The sequence below is a fragment of the Lygodium microphyllum genome, chromosome 21 (assembly GCF_053477565.2).
Source record: "Lygodium microphyllum isolate KBCC chromosome 21, Lygodium_microphyllum_v1.1.10, whole genome shotgun sequence".
NCBI classification, from domain to species: Eukaryota; Viridiplantae; Streptophyta; class Polypodiopsida; order Schizaeales; family Lygodiaceae; genus Lygodium; species Lygodium microphyllum.
In genome coordinates, this window is record NC_141155.1 from 122,820,491 (window position 1) to 122,842,695 (window position 22,205).

The 22,205-nt window shown below is 41.9% G+C and overlaps 1 protein-coding gene across 1 annotated transcript; it reads left to right on the forward strand.

Moving 5' to 3' along the window:
* The first annotated feature begins 5,708 nt into the window (after window positions 1-5,708).
* Window positions 5,709-21,646, forward strand: LOC148018507 (F-box/kelch-repeat protein At3g27150-like). The gene is made up of 3 exons (XM_087661578.1): window positions 5,709-5,913; window positions 16,880-17,010; window positions 21,083-21,646. Exons 1-3 carry the CDS (start codon window positions 5,709-5,711, stop codon window positions 21,644-21,646), a joined length of 900 nt encoding a protein of 299 aa, XP_087517704.1.
* Window positions 21,647-22,205: the final 559 nt, after the last annotated feature.

Consider the following 22,205-nt stretch of genomic DNA (forward strand, 5'->3'; position numbering starts at 1 on the left):
GCCATGTGCATAATTGATGGTGCAACTGTGCATCTGGCCATATGCCGGCATACGGTGCGAGAAGGAAGGCTAGGGAACCCTATTGTAATAAAGCAAGTTTCATGCTATCTTAGTTAGGAAATTAGCCTATTTTAAATTGGAGTATAAAAGGTAAGAGGATGCCAATGTAAATCATCTTTTAATCATTTTTCACATTTCCACTTCTTGGAGCTTGAAATTAATTCCTTCCCCACTATTCTAAGGGGTAAGTTCCTTGTAGTAGCTATGTCATCAATTGATTCTCATGCTACCATGGCTTCAACATCTCTTGTAATTCTTGATTGTAAGACATTTTGAATTAAGAAATGGCAAGCTATGGCTCTCAACATTTCTTATTTTTTAGCATTTCTTATTAGTATTCATGTAATTTCCATTGAAGAGGAAACTTTCATTACATTGGTATCAGAGCATGGACTTTGATCCATGGGAAGAGTCACTTTCATGGAGAATTTAGTCACAGGGATAGGTAGCAAGTAACTGGAGTACCAAGATTTAGTCACAGGGTTTGTTGTGACTAGTTAGAGTTCTCTACAACAAGTTGAGATTAATTTTGGAGGTTTCTTGAAGGAGACCTTGAGGAAGATGGAGGTTCTTGGCCAAAATAGCAATTTGTGATTAAATGGAGGCTGATTTTGAAGGTTCTTGACTCTAACTGGAGTCTAAATAGGGATTACAAGAGTTAAACCTTGGTTACCTTTTGGAGCCAGCTTCTCTCTCTTCTTTCTCTCAAGCTTTCCTCAAGCTTTCATGGTGGATCTTGGCTTCTCCTTTCTTCCAGGCCTTTCAATGGCTCAAGAAACTCCTAGGGTTGAATTATTTGTAGTTTAAGCTCTCTATAGAGTATCTTTGAGCTTGCCTTGCCTACTCCTCATTTTGAAGTAGGGGAGTATGTGTTTGGGCTGTTTGCACTGAAAACACACCCCCTTACCTCACGAAAAATTTCAGCCACATAAGCCTTGGCTATGGCTTTAGCAAGCTTCTACAGGGATTCTTCAAGCTTCCTAGCAAGCACATAGAGCTATTTCTCATTCTCATGATCATTCTTGATCTCCCAAACCCTGGCTATGGCAGATTGTATGACAGTAGTGAAATTTCTTGAAATTTCTTGAAGAGATCAAAGGGCTTTTACTCTATCAAGCTTCCTAGAGCTTCCTCAACACTCAAGGGACCGACATTGAACCATTCTTAAACTTGAAGCTTAAAGGATAGTTGGCCATGGAGTCAAAACAAGGCAGCAAGCTTTAGGTATCAAATTATTGGATTATTCTCTTCCATTTCATGGGGATTTTTCTCTAAATCACTGCAGGGACCTCTCTTCTACTTCAAGTATTCAAGATTTTGAAGAATCCAAGCAATGCATTCAAGATAGAAGGCCAATCTTCTCTTGAACTACAAGTATGATAGAGATTGAAGAATTTCTTTGAAATCTCCATCAAAGAGGCTTCAAATTCAAGGGATTTTCATCTATACTACTCATTGGAGCTGAAGACTTGATCTAGACATAATTATTGGATCATATTTGGATCTAATGTGTGAGATTATGGAGTTTACTCTTCTCTTGATCATTTGTTGGATTCAAGAAGACGGTCTATCAACCTTTATAGCTGAAGTTTGACTCAAGCAACATCTTCTTCTTCAATCATTGAAAGAGGTAATTCTATTACTTTTCTTTAATCTCTCCAATTCCTCATTCAATTGTTGTTGCATTTCTTATTGTTGAAGGAGAGATTAAGTAGAGTGCTCTTGCATTAAGCTTCAATCTTAGCATTGATTGAATGAACCATAATACTCAAGTATTGAGGCATTGAATCTTGAATCCCAAGCATGAATTGATTGATAAATCAGCCATTGAAATTGAGGGTATCATTACTCTTTGCATTGTTTGATTGATTACTCCATAGCATTAACCATACAATTTCCCTTTGATTTTGCTAATGGATTACTCAACCTTTAACTTTTGGGTCTTTTGTTAATTCAATCTATTGAGATTACCCAAGAAATTTGTAAAATGTGAGTATAGCAAATTAGTTTACTATAGGTAAACCTTTCTTATCCTCATTTACATACATTTTACCTTCCAATTCCTGCATATCATGGAAATATCAAAATCTTGATTCAGCCATGCATATCATGCCACCCTAATTTTTAGAACATTAGGACTGCCATATATATTCTGACCAAGGAAAAAGGTCGAAGCTGAATGAGATAGCAAGATGATAGTGAGGTGACCCTCCCTTGCTATTTATGACTCCGTAGGGGTGCACAACCTGGCCCGGAAGAAAATTTGCACACCTTCCAGAGTTTCAAATCCCATTTAGGTTCTTGTCCACTATTTTATCCCTCACCACAAGTGGTGGACCACAGAAGACCACTTGGGAAAGAGTGGATAAAGACTTGTCTTATCCTAGATAGTCATAAATAATCAATTATAGAAGTGGGGTATTTCATTCTTAAAAAATGATTCTTATATTCTATGCATAGAGGACTAGCTTCAACCCTAGCTATGTAGCACCACATTTGGACCTACAGTTCAAATTTTTTTGTCATTTTAGTGACAGGTCATTGTAGACAGTACCTGGACAAGTTGACAGGGTACGCTATTTTGATCTGAAGCAACCATATACCTCTTCCAAACTTGTAACCTCAATAAATCTCGTATATCTAAGTTTACTCTCATTTGGAGCTATCAAGCACTTAGATTGGAGGAGTATGGCTCTAGTTATTGACCATTCTTTAACAGGCAGTCCTGAGTTACTACACTTTCCATGATGGCAAGGAATAAGAAGGAGCAGGTATTGGAGCACATTAATGAGGGATTAGAAGATTACAATGCTGAAGCAAATCCTACCATAAGGGCCACAAATCAGGGATAGGAATTTATGGGCAATAGTACAACTAATGAAGAGATCCAATGGCCAAGGGTTCCTCATGACAATGATCCTAGAATTAAAGTAAATGTTTCTCATGACTCCAATGATTTCTAGTAGACCTATCAAAGAAAATTGGTAATATGAATGAAGGTCTAATCCAACTTACCCATTCAATGGATGACAAATTTGACAAGATGATTATACATATGGAGCAGCAAAACCATAGGTTGGATGCCAAATTTGAATAGTTGGTTACAATATTCAGCAACTTGGGTAACAAATTGCAAAGCAATCCACCTTCCCATGCTAAAGATGTACCTATTACTCATGGCAATGTGAGGTTCACAGCAGCCCACTAGCATATACAATCAACTTTTGAACATGGAGGACCTTCTAAGGTAAATGAAATAGTTCAGCCTCATACCAACTCTTGGAATAGAAATAGACCAAACTTCACTAATTCAAGAGATAAGGGTCAAGAGATAAGGGATAGCAAGACTATTCCTTACATGATGACAGAAATGAATTTGTACATGGATGTCATCCCTTCCATAAAGAGTTCAGTTCTCAACATACTCAAAGTTCATAATGTAAGAGATGATCAAGGGTAGTATGCACATGATAAAGCAAGGAATGGAGACAGTTTACAACCTGTTGAAGATCATGATGATGGGTTGCCACATGGGATATCCACTCATAACTAAAAATCTCATGGGAACTCATTATTTGGTCATCAATATTTTGGAAATAATTGAAATGGATAGCATTTATTTACTCCTAATCATGGACAACAAGAAATGAGTGATCATTTTAATAGGCAGTAATCTTTTGGATATACTAATCATGATGGGCAGCACTATCATTATGACAAGGAATGCAAGGACAAGATCAACATATCCAATTTCAAAGGAGATAATCCTTCACCAACTGAACTTGAGGAATGGATCAACAAATTGGAAATGTATTTCACTCTCAATCCACGCATTTCTGATTCAGCCAAACTAAATAAATACATTTTTGGTCTTGATGCAAACCTTTCATCAGAAGTTGAGGCAACCAAGCCTACAAGTGTCCATGCATCCATTCAATATGTTAAAAGGTACAACTAGAAATATAGAAGAGATTTGCCTTCATTTCAACCCAAAACAGGAATGAATTGTCAATCAAATCAGCCCATGAGATTTGGACAATAATTCAGCCAACAAAGAGAGGGATTTAGAGCTGAAAATAGGGTTTCAAAATAATTTAGCAAGGTTCCAACTTACCCTATAGCATATGCTTCAAAACACGGCTATAATTTCAGATATAATGCTGATCCAAAAGGAGAATTCAAGAGGGCTGAAGGTGCAATTAAGAAATATCCCAATAACAATAGCAACAAGGCACTTCCCAATGATAAATCCAAGGGTCTATGCTATAAATGTGGGGAGAAATGGTCTCTTGAGCACAAGCAAAAGTGCAAAGGATATATGGCAAAGTCTAATATGTTGAATATAGAAGACTCTGATGAAGAGAAGACACAAGAAGGAAATCTTTTGCAAGTAGAGGCAATTCCTACTTGTGATGAGATGCATGAGCATGATGATCAAGACACACAGGAGGATTAGAGCCGGTTAGTAGTTTCCCTTATATCTAGGTGGTCCATTTGATCCTGGTGGATTAGAGATTGATGATCCTTCTATGGTTTCTGGTCAGCCCATGTTATGTTCCGTATCTTAGGATGCATGGATGGGTTGTAAAGGTGAAAATACACTTTGGCTCAAGGGTACGATGAATTCAAAGGTTGCTCATATTCTCATTGATACTACGGACATTACACATAGTTTTGTCAATGCCAAATCATTGTATCAGCTGAAGTTACTACCTCAAGAAATAGATGCCCCACTAAAGGTACAAGTGGCTAATTGGTGCTCAAGAATTGACCAAAGAGATATGCCAGCATACTCCTATTGAATTATCACAGTCTTGCACTATTATGATGGACTTGATTGTCCTAGATATGGGTTCTATTGACATCATCGTTGGCTGCGATTGGCTTAAACACCTTGGAAAATTTTCTTTGGATCTAAATCAGATGTTCATGGAGTTTATTGGAATGGAAAACAAGTAAAACTTAATGGCATAGAGAGAAAACAAGTGGAAATAATCAACAAGAAGAAGACGAAGAAGGAAATTAATGCTATGTCTTGCATTTTCACACTTCTTCTATCAAAGGTAGATGAAAATCAACAATCTACTTCACCTAAGGAGCAAGATCCATGTCTATGTAAAATTTTGGAAGAGTTTAAGGACATATTCCAACCACCTACATCATTGCCTCCTCAGTGAGAAGTGGATCATCCTATTGATTTAATGCCTCACACTATACCCATCAAGAAACCTCCTTATAGGTTATCAAGAATGAGAGAGAAGAAGTAGAGAAACAGGTTAAAAACTTGCTGGAAATGGGGTTTATTCAACCTAGTCAATCACCTTTTGCTTCTCCCATACTACTTGTCAAGAAGAAAGATGGGTCATTTAGGATGTGTGTTGACTATAGAGACTTAAACTAGAGCACCATAAAGAACAGGTATCCAATCCCCCGCATTGATGATTTGTTGGATGAACTCAAGGATGCAAGAGCTTTCACTAAGATTGAATTAAGGTCAGGATATCACCAAATCAAGATGAAAGCAGGGGATGAGTATAAGAAAACTTTTAGAATTAAAAAAGGTCTCTACCACTTTCTAGTTATGCCATTTGGACTTTCAAATGCACCTGCAACATCAAGGATTGGCCCATACCATAGAATTCTACTTCATGCAAGGATTTCTTGGACTCGTCAAGAATTATGACCATGTAGCAGCTCCTGTCACAGACAGATTGAAAAAGAAAGCCTTCTTTTGGGATGCTATAGCCATTATGAGTTTCAATGAGCTGAAAAGTCTTCTTATCTCAGCATCTATCTTAGTGTGCCGAGACTTTTCCAAGGAGTTCACTATATTTACTGATGCTAGTGGCAAAGGTATTGGGGCTATTTCATGCCAAAACCATGGTGTTATTGCTTATGAAAGTAGGAAGTTGGATGATAAAGAAAGACAACTCCACGTCTATGAGCAAGAAATGTTAGCTATTCTTCATGCAATCAAGAAGTGGCACCACTACATCTATGGTAGCCATTTTAAAGTGAAGAGCGACCATCATGTGCTGAAGTATTTCCTCTCTTAGCCAAATCTCTCTCCCAAACAAAGACGATGGTTAGCTACACTTCAAGGATATGATTTTGAGATTTCTTATATGGCAAGTAAGGATAATGTAGTGGCATATGCCTTATCCAAGATGTAGGCATGTTCTGTTTCTATCATCTCTACCATACATAAGGATTGGATCTAGGACATTCAAGAAGAATATCTTTTAGATGAGCACACTGCCAATATTATGAAAAAATTACATCAAGATGATGGATCTGAATTTCCCAATTTGAAATGGTAAAATGGACTTCTTTGGTTTAAAGGGAGAGTATACTTGACCCCTTAGCCATCCTTTAGGTCTCGAATTTTACAGGAGATGCATTATTCTCCTTTGGCGTAGGACATATTAGATTGTTTAAAACCTTTGACAAGATTCATAAATGTTTATATTGGAAGGGACTTTGGAAAGATGTCAAGGAGTATGTGATGCAGTGCTTACCATGCCAACAGAATAAAGATTCAAATTCATTGCCTTAGTGGTCTATGTCAGCCTTTGCCTATCCCACATGGTAAATGGATTGATATCAGCATCGATTTTATTGTAGGACTTCCTACCACTAAGCAGGGTGGAAATAGCATTTTTGTTATGGTTGATCGTCTTACAAAATCAGCCCACTTCTTTCCTACCAAAGTCCAATATTCAACCAAATAGGTGGCATATTAGTTCAATGTGGAAGAAATTTTCAAACTTCATGGATTACCTATGAAGATTTTTTCTGACAAGGATTCCAAATTTATGGGGAATTTTTGGAAAAGCCTTTTTACTTCCATGGGTACCAAACTAACTCCAAGTACTGCCTACCATTCACAAATAGATGGCCAAACTGAAAGGGTCAAAAAATGGTTAGACATCTACCTTAAACACTTTTTGCCATGATACATAGAATGCATGGGATTCATCTTGCAGAGTTCTATTACAATAATACTCATCACATAAGTATTGGTATGTCACCATTTGAGGCATTATATGGATATAAAGTCCAAGTACCTTTAGCATTGTTTCGTGACGAAGTGAATCCTCTTGCTCGAGAAGATTTGGAAAAGATGGAGGCCTTAATGAAGCAATGCAAAGAAAATATCACGAAGGCACAAGAGACAATGAAATTATATGTGGATGATAAAAGAAGGCATGTGGTTTTTGAAGAAGGAGAATGGGTATTTTTGAAAGTACCTAAGTCTCGTTATGCTTCTCTCAAGGGTGCACATAATAAGCTTGCTCATCGCTATTATGGTCCAATCAAATCACAAGGAAAGTTTGAGACCTTTCTTACCAACTTGATTTGCCTTCAACCACATGCATTTTCAATGTTTTTCATGTGTCTCAACTCAAAAAATACATTGGCTCTAACGCACAAGTTCTTGAAGAACTTCCTCCTTGTGGGAGCTTTCGCTCAACCGCCAAGACCCATAGACCGCTTATTGTTTCAAGCGTTCCAAGCCGAGCACTAATGGCTACCTCTCACATAGCCAACGCGCCATCCATATCTACATGTGTAGTGAGCTTACCTCCATGCCGATCGAGTTATCTCCTCTCCTGCGCACTCCGGTAGCTCCACGATTGAAGTGCAAGTTTCAAGCAAGCTCCATGCTCCAAGCTCCATCACCGCGAGCATGACAAGAGAAGAGAAGAGAAGAGAAGAAGAGAGGAGAAGATGGAGAGCTTCTCCTCCCGGATCCCTACCCTCACACACTCACTCCCTCACACTCTCACACTCCCTCTCTCAAGCACAAGCTCAAGCAAGCAAGAATAAGAAGAAGAAGAAGAAGAGGAGAGCCACTTTTGGCCACACACAAGAATGAGCTTCTCATTCACTTTTCAACTTTATATACAAAACCCTAAATCCCTTTTGGGCGGTCATCCCCTTATCCCCTTTTATACATGGCCCAACTGTGGCCTAGGCCCTTTTCCCCATTGTCCTTCTATCTTCCTAGCTTCCTTTCCACCACCCGTCTACATTTACAAATTGCATGGGTGAGAGCCTAGCGCTCCTTAAATTAAATCATGATGCGCTTGCGCTCATTTACAAAAGTATTGACTTGCGATTTTCCTTGTGCACATTTTTCCTTTATTTAGGAATTTTCTACATTTCTTGTGCTTCCATATTTTTCTTGGCACACCTTCATCTTCCGTTTCACTTTTACATTGGCCGTTGTCCTCTGCTTTAGATTTTCCAAATTTTCCACCTTATTTGTTTGACGGTTAACATTACCCCCCTCCTAGACGAGTGCCAGTCCCATGGCACTCACCATCGTAGGTAGCAAGCTTTAGCATGCACCGAAGACATGGGTGGCAAGTACGTCTATAGTTGCCATGGAGGAGTGTTGGTAGCGGTGGGGAGGAAGGTTGTTGGTGGCCTAGGTGGCTGGTGGTAGGGCTATTGGAGTTGGTGGTAGGGTTGTTCTTTGTGGGGATTGCACTGATGGAGTACAAGTGGCGATTTGTTGGGGATTCTGCACATGATGATTCTTGGCGGGCTTGCAGGATGATAAAGGATAGGAATTCAGAGTTGAGTGTCGATGAAGAGCGAACGACACTTTCGTTGGAGTCTTCAATACTTGCAATTGAAAACTTCTCATAGGTGGTCTCTCACTAGGGGTAGTGCTAGTCTTCTCTATCGTGCACAAGATATAGTTCAATTTGTTTGGGAGACAGGTCGAACTCTAAGCAAGCTACGAGTATTGTCCTACACTTGAGGACCCAAACTGTGTATATAATTCGGTGTAGATATTATGTGAGTGCTCGTGCATACTTAGATATTACGTAGTTAGAAGACCGTGGGCTGGTTTCTCGTAACAATGTGTGGATGAAGTAAAGTTGTCCATGTTGAGAAGAAGTACACGTGAAGGTGTATGAGACATCCTTTGCATTGTGTCTGCACGACATAGCCTAATTGAACACAAGAACACCGCACTTTCGGTAGTTGGAAGCTATTGGACTTGCTTGATGAGGATGGTGTAGGCCATTCATGCGGTGCTTACCACAATTGATTGCAATGGTATTAAGGCAGAGTGAAAGAGGGAATTGTGCAAATGGGTCAAGGTGACAGGTCTAACCATAGGCGAGACAAGCTCCCTATGTATGTCCTGCCCTTGATGTGCCCTGAACAATTGTGGGTGATGCTAAAGGGCTAGGGGACTAGGGACGGAGCCAACTGACCAAGGTCATTGGTCGTACCTAATTTAGGACCCCTAGGTGTTGTGCTTGATTGTGGGTGCTTCATATATTTTTCTTCTTTTCTTTTCTCTTTTTTTTTTCCTTTTCCATTTTCTTTTTCTTGTGCTTTCTTTTTTTTCTTTCTTTCTTTCTTTCTTTCTTTTTTCTCTCTTTTTTCTTTTTGGACTTGCCTGAGTACAACTATTGCAATATGTTGAGGCTATCAGCCTTTCAATGGGTTGGGAAATGTCAAGCTTCGAAGGCTCAAGATATGGATATTACAGTGATGATTGTGCCCTAGCCTCGTTGTTAGAGAAGAAATCGTTGAGATGGGGAGATACACTTGAGATATTGCAACCCTCTTTGGAACGTGCAATGTTGGTACAATTGGGGTAACAGCTGCCATGAGTGCCCAGCATAGAGTGTAACACAGAAAGAGGAACTGGTTAAGATCATGCTTTGGCCCATGCGACGTGGGCACTCACACAGGTGATTTTTTCCTTTCAGCAGCGTGGCTTTGTCGCGGCTCTTTGTGGGGTCAGTGGTCTTGCGATGACTTGGGCATTGAATACTTTCGCACAAAAGACCTATGCCATCCTGCATCCACTTGTCACTTCATGAGAGTACATGCATGGCATATGCCGCAACTAGAATAAACTAGTGCAACACAAGGAGACATCACTTATCTGAATTCCATGGTGTTGGCTTAGATACTTATCACCTGTGCTTGATTAGCTTTTTTTCTTTTGCTAAAGACGTGAAATATATTAAACGTAAACATAAAAAGTTTGTACAATCGAGGAACATGCTAGCACTTAACCATTTAAAGACAAAAAGTTATGGCCAGGTAGCCTTTGATAAGCCCTTTATACAACATGGGGCTACTCTATTTGTACAAGTTGGGGCGAGTCTGGGTGGTCGGGCGACTGAGGCTGGGCTGGTGAGGGGCTCCTGTGAGGCTGGGCGGGGAAAATGTTGGCTGGGACCCGGATGGTATAGTCCCTGGCCACAACTGTTTCCAAGATGCTTTTAAACAATGCATCAAATTTCTGCTTGTCCCGAGCTGCCCTCTCCTCTTTCGAGCACCTGGTGATGCCTGAGCGTCTAGTGGGAGTCTGCACGGCTGGTGCTGCCACACCATGTGTGCTCCCTTGAGCCCTCGTCCTCTTGGCGTCTTGGGCGGTGTCGTTTAGGGTCTCTTTTCGGTGCGTACCTCTTTAGAGTAGGCACGTAGCATTTTGGTGGGGGTGCTTGTGTTGCATGCTCCCTTCGACAGCAAATAGAATCCTTGCAAGCCAGCTACATTGGGTGCTCCATGTCGGCTACCGTAGGGGGACCTACAATATGCGAACCGAGGATTAGGCCATGAGGCAGAATAAAGCTGTTCGCATGGAAGGGATTATACAGTGGGTTATCAAGTGCACATGACAAGAAGGGGAGAGGTGAGGCATGTAGAGTTTGTTGTAGAGGGATGGCCCCCATGATGATGTTCATTTGGCCTCCAGCCATTAGCAGATATTGGCTCATGCTAAGTTGCGTGGACTGGTTGTCATGGAGTGGGGTAGGGCTCATCCTCGAAAGGATAGTCCAGAAAGGGGGAAAGGTGTATAGAAAGGGATGGTATCCTGTCTATACCATAAGAGATGTTGGTAAAGGCTTCCTATGTTGGTAATGAGGGTTGCATGCCGTCCCCTTGGAGGCAGGAATGGTCACACAACTTCTAAAATGTGTGGTGAGAGGAGGACCTGAGGAGCTTAGCCTGTTGAACCCAACTCTTCTCCTTGCGCTTGACTATCATTGCTTGTGTGTGTTGACATTGTCTATACAGGGTCACAAAATTCATTGTTTATTTATGTACATATTTATGAATCCATGTCACTTCTCGAGGATAAAAGCCAATTGTAGAACTCCGGATTGTACTGGAGTGTGGCACATGCATCCAGTACTCGTGGCAGCTTACTAAATACCGATAGATATTTTGCAACATCGAGTAGCATGGCACCTTGTCCAAGTCTACTGGCAACATGTAACTCCTCCTCAGTGAGAACCTTATCAAACAGAGAGTTCTCTTGGCTAGTTTCAGCTAAGTCCGTACCCCGAATGGCAGTCACTCGAAAGGAAGTTGGTGCCAGATATGTTGGGTCTCTTTGAGACCGCCATTTGGCCAATCGCTCCTCTGAGACTGTCATGATCTGGACTCCTAGCTCGACCATTGCAACGCGGTTTTCATGTTGAGATATTTGCAATCACACCTACTTTAGTCCCTTTGTATAGGACAGCTAGGCTAGGAAGATGCAGTCCATTCTATGAAGAGAGACAAAATCCCATATGGACAGTGGATGTTAAGTGCTACCAAAGAACTCTATATAATGATGTACTTGAACTGTCACTTTCATATGATGATAATGCAACAGTGTTTGTCTCTTCTGTCAAGTGTCTGTGTCATTGTTGTCCTTACACAAGATTGTGTTTATGAGTTGAAGTCTCAATCTTGAAACCTAATTCACTTGTGTAATAGTTGTCTACATTGTCATGTCAACATGAGTTGTGTCTTTATCTTCCATCCTCCATAGCTTCTGCCTTTGCCATGCTCTAGATCCCGCATCTTTTACATGGTATCAGAGCACAGTCAGGCATGGCACTGCTCCTCCAGCTCCATTGTACTCTCATCTAGCTCAGCTTCAGCTCAATCAGAGGCTAAGTCTAGGAGCTCATCTTCAACTCCTTCTTCTCCATTTGACCTTGTGGTAGCCATAGCCAGCACCACCCTGTCAACTTGAAGCTCCTGGATCTCTCTCCATAGGTCATATCTGAACCTGCTCTCTTTTAGACATTTGTTCCTTGAATCCCAAGGCTTCTCTGTATCACTTAAGAGCTTGACATTGGCCACTCCATAGCTCAGAATTGCTCAAATTGTCAATCACTGCCGTAGCCTAAATCTGTGACCTGCAGGACATACCTTGATTGGAGTCCTTCGATGTCCCAACACAAAGCATATCTCCTCTTACTTCCTTTTGAGGAATCATTCCTTACATCAGGATGCTTCATCTGGCACAATACAGCATGACATTGATCACCCTCTGCTCCAGCATTCACGAAATTGAGAGGACTTGGCTGAACTGCACCTATTGACGATCGAGCTACTGCCGCCATCACTACAGGCCGCGATCTGGACGAGGATTATAGGGCTTTGATAGGCCTTGAAAAGAGCTACATTTCCATTAATTTTTTTTTGAAAATGATCAACCATAGCTCCTACAATCAGCAAAAAACCAGGCCCCTGTCATGAAACCCTAAAATCCACCATTCTACAAAAGGACCGGACACACCGAGAAGTTCTACCAAGCAAGAAAGAGGTCCCAAAAGGCCTATCTAGTTGCAGTCCAAGAAGAATAGACTTTTTTAGTTTTGTGTTTCCTAGCCCTAATGTCTCAAACATAAACTTGTAAAACTCCTCATTTATCCTTGTACTACAGCCTCTGTACACTTTGTAAGGCCCCTGCTATAGCCTCTGGATGTCCATCATGTTTGTGGTACCCACACTTAGCCTTTCCTGCGACAGCCTATGGTGTTTTGCCATGTTTATGGTGTGCCCACACTTTGCAGGTGTTTCTTTTACTAAAGCCTCTACACACTTTGTACTTTTGGTTATGATTGAGGAGGGGTGTTGAGATATTTGCAATCACACCTACTTTAGTCCCTTTGTATAGGACAACTAGGCTAGGAAGATGCAGTCCAATCTATGATGAGAGACAAAATCCCATATGCACAGTGGATGCTAAGTGCTACCAAAGAACTCTATATAATGATGTAATTGAACGATATCCCATATGACGAGAGACAAAATCCCATATGCACAGTGGATGTTAAGTGCTACCAAAGAACTCTATATGATGATGTACTTTCATATGATGATAATGCAATAGTACTTGTCTCTTCTATTAAGTGTCTATGTCATTGTTGTCCATACACAAGATTGTGTTTTATGAGTTCAAGTCTCAATCTTGAAACCTAATTCACTTGTGTAACAGTTGTCTACATTGTCACGTCAACATGAGTTGTGTCTTTATCTTCCATCCTCCATAGCTTTCGCCTTTGCCATGCTCTAGATCCTGCATCTTTTACATTTCACACCAACGTTGTTCAAATTGACTTCGACCCTCTGATTGTCGCTTTAGTTGCTCTATCTCTAAGAGGTTTGGTTGGTAGAGCACATCATTGAATGTTATAGTTAAGCGTAGTTCGTTGGCTTCCTCGTCAGAGATGAGTCGCATGTGTTCATACATGAGCCTGTTATAGTGCTCGGCAAGATGTTCTTGCTCTTCCCAGGATAAGGAAAATGGAAAGTATTCTTCAAGCTACTCTTTAGGGAATGTGCCCATGTCTACCAAGACATAGACACGTGCGAACACTTTGAGCTTAGCATCCAACTCGGTTAAGCATTCTGCAACACTTATATGTTCAACGAGGGCTTGCTCGATTGCTATCTCATGCAAGGTTCTAGGAGTTTGCCTAGGCTTTAGCATAGCTGGGGGTTCAGGCCTAGATGAGCAAGATTAGTCAATGCTAGGATTTCTTATGCTCTTGGGGTTTCCATGTTTCTCCTGAGGCTTTATTATTGCGTCATGGTTCTCCTTGGATGTGACAGGTATAAATTTGTCACCCTGTTATGGCAGTGTTGTATCCACTCTTGATTGGTCAATGCGAGTTCTGTTGGTCAGTGGTTTGAGTGTTGCAAGCAACCGTTGATAGTAATGGTTGCTTTGATTTTTCAGAGCACACGGATGTGTCTGAGGTTTCACCGCTATTAGGAGAGACATCAATGGGTTCATTGGTGGATGGTCTTGATACTTTATTCCTTAGCTCTTTGGCACTCTTGGTTTCAATCTTCTTGGGGTCCACAACCACCTGTAACTCCCATTATTGTTTTCTTTCTTTTCTCTTCTTTTTATTAGGCAAGCGAGGTGTATCCCTTGAAGACTCGGGACCTTGCACTAGGTCAGTCGTTGATGTGCTTGGCTGGGCCTCAGCATTCTCTTTCTCTAATGTGTCCTCATGGGGCATAGCCGTGGCCTTCTGAATAGCCTCGCTAGGTTGTGAGGGTACAACTACCTCTCTTTTTGGAGAGTCTATCTCTTCAGTCAATTCCCTTCTGTTTAACTCCTCTAGCTTAGGCTTTAAGCACTTTGGAAGTACTGGAGTTGTCAAGGATGCTGGTTGCGGAGCCTCCTCCATAGGTGAACTGCTAAGGACACGTTTCGCAAGGGTCGTTGTCACGGCCAAGGGCTGTGATTGCTATGATCCCTGATTGGAAGTGGTAGTGGCTAGTCCAGTGGGCTGGCTAATCTGGTGGATTGCGATGTCAAGTCCCTAGGGTGATCGGAAGTGACCATGTCTTTTGTTGCCCTTTGAGCATTCACTTGTGTAGATCGAGCATGAGTTGATCTAGTCACATTAGGTTGCACAGGCATGTTCTTGGGCCGAGAGCTATGGATGGTGTCATGTCCCACCTCTTGGACATTTGGAAGCTTAGATGGATATAAAGATTGGGATTGACGATTGCTGTTGTGCTTCCTATGTCCGTTTGGGAAAAGAGGTTGTAGGAGATCTAGGACTCTTAGGTGTACTTGGCACTGGGGGTGAATGATTTGCTCGAGGCTATTAAACGATTGTGCCATTTTCTTTGTTGAGCAATCAGCCTTCCTATGCAGCGTTGTGCCTCTGGTGCTCATTATCCTCTTGGAAAGTCAAAAGCTCCTTGAGCACTAGTGGTCTTTGTGCACGCTCAATGGTTGGCATATGACATCTACTTATTAAGCATGCTAGGCTGAGGCTCTTTCTTTCAAACACTCATGTTTGGTTTCTTTCCTCGAGACCTGGAGTTTCTCTTAGATTTTCTCTTGTGCTTCATTGCTTTTGATGCAATCTGGTCTTCAGCTGATAGAGGTGGTTTAGCAAGGGGTTTTGGTACCCAAATCCATTGGTTATCTGCATAATACCCTTGAGCACGTAGCAACACTTTGGATATCCATCAGGGTGTTGTGCTGACCCTCCATCGATGCCTTTGTCTATAAGGCTTGGGCTTCTTTTGGGGTCTTCTACGATATTTGTAAGTCCAAAGCCCATCCTTAGCATTGTCTCCTGACCTTCTTGTTTCAGACATGGCCTCACTCTTCACTGGTTCTCATTGTTCGACCTGTGCTTGTATGAACTCTTCAAACAAGTTCTTGCCCTCGTTAGTAGGCTTGATTGTTATGCCAGCACCTTCCTTGCCTTTTCCTTGAGGTTCGATGAGGTCACCCTTGCTAAAGGTTGTGACTATCCTCACACCCGGTAATATCAGGTGTATCCTCTGTGCTACATAGTCGGCCTCACACTTGGTTGCCCTTTTGAAGGGTCTTCCTGGGAGGGTTTCCTTCCCGTAATTAGCACTATTTGGAGGAACATGAAATAGGATAGGCAAGCTTTCAGTTTCAATTGTCGCAAGGATTTTGCACTTCCCTATGAGTGCTTGTGGGTGTCCCCCGTAAGGGCTAAGAGTTGCATTAGTTGGTGTGAGCTCTGGTTGGCCTAGTAGGGTCCATGATTCATAGGTCAAAATATTAAAATCAGCTCCTTCATCAATCAGAGCATCGATAGTATGCTTTCTTTCCGCGGTGAGTTTGACCCTAAGATAAGCAGGTGGTACTATGTTTTCGTCTCCTGGGTCTTGGCTTGTAAATTTAAGCCTTCTGACAAATGCCCTTGAGTCCCCAACTACACGATCAGATGTGGATTCTCCATTGATGTCTTGGATTGTCAATGCAGTGCTATTCAATGAGCATCTATCTTCAGGACTGTCATATCTAGTCATTATCGTTGTTGTAGCTTGATGATGTTGCATTTTGCTCTGACTAGACACGGTCTGAACACAATGTCTTTGTGTTCTCCTGGTGTGGCCTTTTTGCCCTTGATGGCTAGATTGGCCTGTTGAGGTTCTAGGGTCTCTTTTTGTCTTTGTTTGGGTGTGGGCTTCTATTTGCTGCTTTGTAAGTGAATATCTATGCTTGTATAGAGCCATTACTACACTAGGGCCTAATCCGAAGGACCTATCACGATGTACGTTTTCTCTCCAATCTACTTGGGGGAGGTGCAGAGGGGGGTCTAAGGGGGGCAGTCCCCCCGGCCCGCAGGGCCATTATGGTAAATGCCATGTGCAATTTGGAGGACCGTTTATAGCCAAATTTTGAACTACTTGCTCTAAGTTTCAGCCCAATGATGGATATGTGATGTGCCTTTAGCTCTACGTAGCCTTTGGGGTCAATTTCGGGGTTTAGATGCGTCAAAATTTGTGTTCTAGATACCTGTCGGATTTTAACAGTTTTTTGTCCGATTATCAGGAGTCCGATTATCAGAATCAGGCGTCCGATTTTGGGTTGGTTCGATCGGTCCAATGGTCCGATCTTGGCCATGTCCGATTTCTGGAATTGGGCGACCAATTTTGACAGGCGTCCGGCCGATTCTAAACCGTCCGATTCCTTGTGTCCGATTTCCAAGGTTCGAGTGTCCGATTTTGAAGTCCGATTTTCAGTGTGTTCGATTTTCAGGCTGGTTCAATTCTGAAGATCGGATCGGAAAAGTGGTCCGATTCTGGAGATCGGTTCGGAAAAGTGGTCCAATTTTTGGAGTCGGACGGTTCGACTCCAGAAATCAGGCTGAGAGCAGAGTTTTGAACCCAGTATGTGCCTAAAATTTGCCAAAAAATCTGGAATTTAGGGAAAAAATATTTAACATCGAAGGCGGTGGCTCCAACTAGGACGATTTTAAGCACCAAGTGAAATACGACTCTTAAAAGGCGCCCAAGCGACACTTGTTGATTTTTGATAATTTTTCAGACTACCGTACGGGTTGTTAGGAGTTTCCATTCAATAGGGGATGTCAAGCTGTACGCCCAGGATTTTTCAGAGCTTGATTTGGATGCCGGACGAGGAAATGGCCACAAGATGGGCAAGATTTGAAAAGGTGGACCAAAGTTTGGCCAAAAGGGGTAGTGACCTTTGGGGAGTTTGGACATTTTATGCCACATGACATTTTGCATGCAATCATGGAGAGAGAAGAGGCATGAATATGGGGCCATCTTAATGCCCAAAAAATGCGCCATGGATGATGGAGATGGAGATGCCTGCCTGCAAACAACCTACCCAATTGATCATGGGGCTTGACTACTCCTTCCTTGCTGGTCATATCGCCACCCTTCGCCCGAGCAATGATGGCCTGAATGAAGAAATCTAATTCTAGTATTTCTCTCTCCTCCCTCTCTCTCCCCTAAGGGGCTATTCTTGTGTGCAAGAGGAAAATGAAGAATGGTGAAGGAAAGCTTGTCCGATTGGGACCGGATTTCTTTCGGATTGATGTAGACATGAAGAATGCTGATTGTGAAGATGATGGACATTGAATGTGGGTTGACCCGCAGTCCTGCACCAAAACTGAGATCCCGAGACACGGAGCCTAAGCGGTAATTCAATTTTTATTAAGGAAAAATGAGTTTTTATGCTATTTGATTGATGAAACATTGTTCCCGTGGGCTGAATATTCATTATGATGTTGTTTTCTATGAGTTTCAACAGTTTATAATCTGAAAATCTGAAAATCATAAACTGTTTATGATGTTGTTTTCTATGAGTTTCAACAATTTATGATCAGAAAATCAGAAAATCATAAGTGATATGGCTGAAATTAATGTCATAAAACCCGAAAAACACGCGTTTAAGGGGTAAAAATGGAGTTTTTTTGCAAAATAAATGGGAAATATGAGACATAATACCTAAAACCTGAAATTTTGCTGTCAAGAAACCTAAGGGCCACAACCCACAATCAATCTTAATTTCTAGTCATTTTTTATTGAAGAAAATAGAGAAAAAATACAAAAAATAGTGAAAAATGGGTTTTAAATGGGAGAAAATTAGGAAACGGTAAAAGAAAAATTCCAAAAAATTACATGTGTGTTTGTGCAGCATATAATGAAGGTAGAGCATGAGGTTGGCCTCGGTTTACCCTCGCTTCTATGTTTCCGTTCGTGTTTATTGCTTTCTTTGTGAAGAAATACACATAAAATGACCTTTTCACCTATCAATGAATGCAAAATATTTAACGGTAGGGTGAGAAGGGAGGTTGAGCGTCAAAATATAAACTAAAATGTGGTTTATGTGTTGCATCATGCCTATAGGATGTTGTTTTAAAATAAAGGGAAAGGCAGCATAAGCGTAAGGCTCGGTGTCTTTCCTCTTTGCACTACATAAACGCTAGCATGGAAATTATGAAAAGAATTGGTTTCGCACGATACACAATGCTAATTTTCTTCTGTTTGTGCACTAAACCATTCACATTATGCATTATGCATAGTTCATGGTATCAACAGAAAAGCTCCTGGACTGCATAGCAATTGTTTTCTTAGGAATTTGACTTATGATTGAGAGCGTAAGGTTATCCCTTGACGTAGGATAGAGGGGCGGTTTCCTAAGGGACTGTTAAGTAAGGACACATGGTATATCTCCTGGATTCGAAATATAACAGAGAGGAGTTTGTGTTCGTTTGTGTTATATGTTGAGCAGCACATCAAGGGGCTAATCCCTGTGATGTAGAAGAGATGCAGTGGGGCCGCGGTGTTTCTATCGAGAGGTTTCCTCCATGTGTGTGATCATGGCATTGCCAATGTGTATGGGTTCCCCCTTTGAGGAGTTTATGAGAAAGAGAAATGTTGGACTACAAAACTATAAAACTATAAACGCATAGATTAGGCTTTAGAACAGTTTGTCCTTTAGCATTAGATTGACGCTCCTGGTCCGCGAGGCCATGAGGGTGTGTTTGTCTATCATGAGCATGAGGCCCGGCTAGTGCCATAGCCAGTGCTAGCCCATTTCAGGTCCCATCAGTGGTGCGTCTGTCGGGAGCTACCAACAAGTGGTGGTTCTCGAATCTAGGGTTTTTAGGGACCAATAAAGTTGGTTTATGTCCTCTGAAAAGGATCATGAAGCTGAAATACAAAAAGCAGAACGTGCTGAGAGGGCTAGACGGCGGTTGGAGATCGTAAGTCAATATTCTCCTCAAAGGAGTAGTCCGATACGTATAAGAGGTAGTGGTCTTAGTAACCCAACTGCTGCACATAGTCCTTTAGGTACAGGAGGAAGCGTAAGTTCTTCCTCTCTTCCACCAAGTCAACCCACTTCAAGTGGGGGTGTAATCCCATCAATTCAAACTCCTATTGTCAATCCAATTGTCGCTATGGCACAACCCATTGCAATTCCTGCAGAGACACCGGATTTGCCAGCTTTAGGAGTTCCTTTGCCCATTTTTAATGGGTTAGCTGAAGAAGATGTGGAGTTTCACATTTGTGAATTCCAGAGACTAATGTTTAATTACCGCATCCAAGATGAGGGACATCTTATGATGTTCTTTAACATGACATTAAAAGGAAGGGTTGCGGCATGGTATCATAGCATAGAGTCTGGAACCATAACTACAATCTATCAATTTTATGTAGCTTTTCGAGGAGAATACGCCCCTAAAAGAGGTGGCCAATATTGGTTGCGTGTTCTGAATGTAACACGTCAAGACCCCCATGAGAATGTGAAAGCCTATGCCAAGAAGCTTAATGAAGTGTTTCATAAGTTACAAACTTACATTTCCATTCCTCCGACTGCCCAATTGCAATACTTCTTGTATGGATTGGATTTCAATATTCAGGTACAATTGAGCAGTGTGGCTTTGGCTGATATAGTCACCGCCATCGCGCGGGCAGAAGGAGTAGAAGCACGATTACAAATGGCCTACTCCTCTCGAATAAACCTTAATGCAGGTTTAGTACCTGGAGGAAATTTACCATTGGCGAATGGAAGTCAAGGGATGCCTATGAATAACCCTAATGGGAGAGGAAGTATGGTTCAAAATGTACCTTTGCTGCCAGCTCCTCCCAGTGTGACTATGCCTATAGCAAGTCAGTTGGCTCCACCGAATGTTGGAGGCCAAGTTTTGAACCCTAATGTTGTTCTTGTGAGTCAACAACCGATGCCCAATAAGATTGTTAGGCCAATGGAACGACGGATAAACGATCAAGGCTATGAGTCGAATGCCTCTAATGTCCTCGGCGAAGTTAAGGATATGATGAAGCATTATATCGACATGATTTTTGAACAATATTGGCAAATAGCTGTTGACGTCAATTTCTTAAAGAAGCAGCAGAATCTGAGAGGGAGTCGACGCCCTGAAGAGGGTGGACCCTCAAGATTCAGTTGTAAGTGGTGTGGCAGAAAACATTTCCCTAGAAAATGCCCAAATGTTAAATGTGATATTTGTGGGAAGTCGGGCCACTTAGCCGCTACCTGTTGGAGTAAGATTAGTTTCCTCCAACAAGGGAGTAAACAGCCTGGTCTAGTTAATCATAGAGCGCAAGGTAACAACTTGTAGCAAAATGATGGACCAAGACAAATACTGCAAAGGGGAAAAACCACTATAGAAGAGTTGCCACAAGGCAATGGTGTCAGCCTTATTGAGACTGTACGCATCAATGACGCTAAAACCTCTAACCTAAGAGCCGTGACAAGAGGCCAAAAGGCTAAAGAGGTTGACAAAGATAATGCAAAACCGGTTGAGGGAAACCCTAAGCAAGGGGATAAGGGGACGCAAGTCCTGAATCCTAGCGTGGAAGGTGGACCTCTAAGGCCTGTTGACAAGAAAGTCGATCCTAAGAAGGATGAGGAAGTGCCAAGAAAGAAGGCAAGAGCTAAAAAAGAAGTACCAAAGCCGGTCCCGAGACTATTACGATTCAAGGAGAAGTTCTGCGTTCTGCAGAGAGGTATTCTCTAGAGACAGAACAGTGGGAAAAACTTCCAGATATGCATGAGTGCCGAAGACTCTGTGCTGGTTGCTTCATGGATGGCAAATTTTATGTCCTTGGGGGTGAAAGTGATGCTAAGGTTCCTCTTAGTTGTGGTGAGGTATATGACCCTGCTTTTGGCACCTGGACGCTGATACCCAGGATGCTTCCTTGGGCAGATTCACGCAGATTTCCTGGTGCCCCGCCGCTGATTGCAGTTGTCCAGAATGAGTTATACATCTTGGAGGCTGATTCCAACCAGCTGAAAGTCTACATTAAGTTGACAAATTCATGGAAAGCTCTGGGAGAAGTTCCCGTAAGGACAGATTTGGTGAGTGGATGGGGTGTAGCATTCAAATCTCTCGGTGAGCAGCTGTTACTAATTGGAGGGGCCAGAACTGCAGATAACCAGGATGGCATGTATGTTTGCCGGCCCAATCCTGAGGCCAGTAATTTGCAGTGGGAGTTTTTGACAAGATTAGTGAAGTCAAACCAGATGTAAACCTCTTACAGTTGATTAAATTATCTCCAGGCGTACGCAAGGAATTCAAAAAGATCCTGCATATTGGGTATATTTTAGAACCTTTGGGCATAGCACGAGTAGGGGAAGATTGGTTTGATCATGCTGAAAAGAATTACCCTAGGGTTCCAGCATACGTGTATGGAATATTAGTAGAGCATGCCATCATAGACACTGGGTCCTCCGTCAATATCATGAGTTCAGAGTTGATGGAGAGGTTGGGTCTAGGCATCCAAAAAGATAGCTCCACCCTTCTTAGAATGGCTGATGATAGTCTAAGACAACCAGAAGGTTGGGTTACTAAGGTCCATGTTACAGTTGCAAGTGTAGAATGCTTCTTGGACTTTAGGGTGATAAGATTTGCAGGACGTCCTAGCTATCGAGTTTTGCTAGGTAGGCCTTAGATCTTACGAACAGACTGTCAAGTTGATATACCTGCCGTCCGAGTGGTTCTAGGTAGAGGTGCTAATCGAGTAATAGTCGATGCTTACCCTGAGTCTCCTCAGAGTGAGAGAGCTCCTTTATCCTCTACTGAATTAGA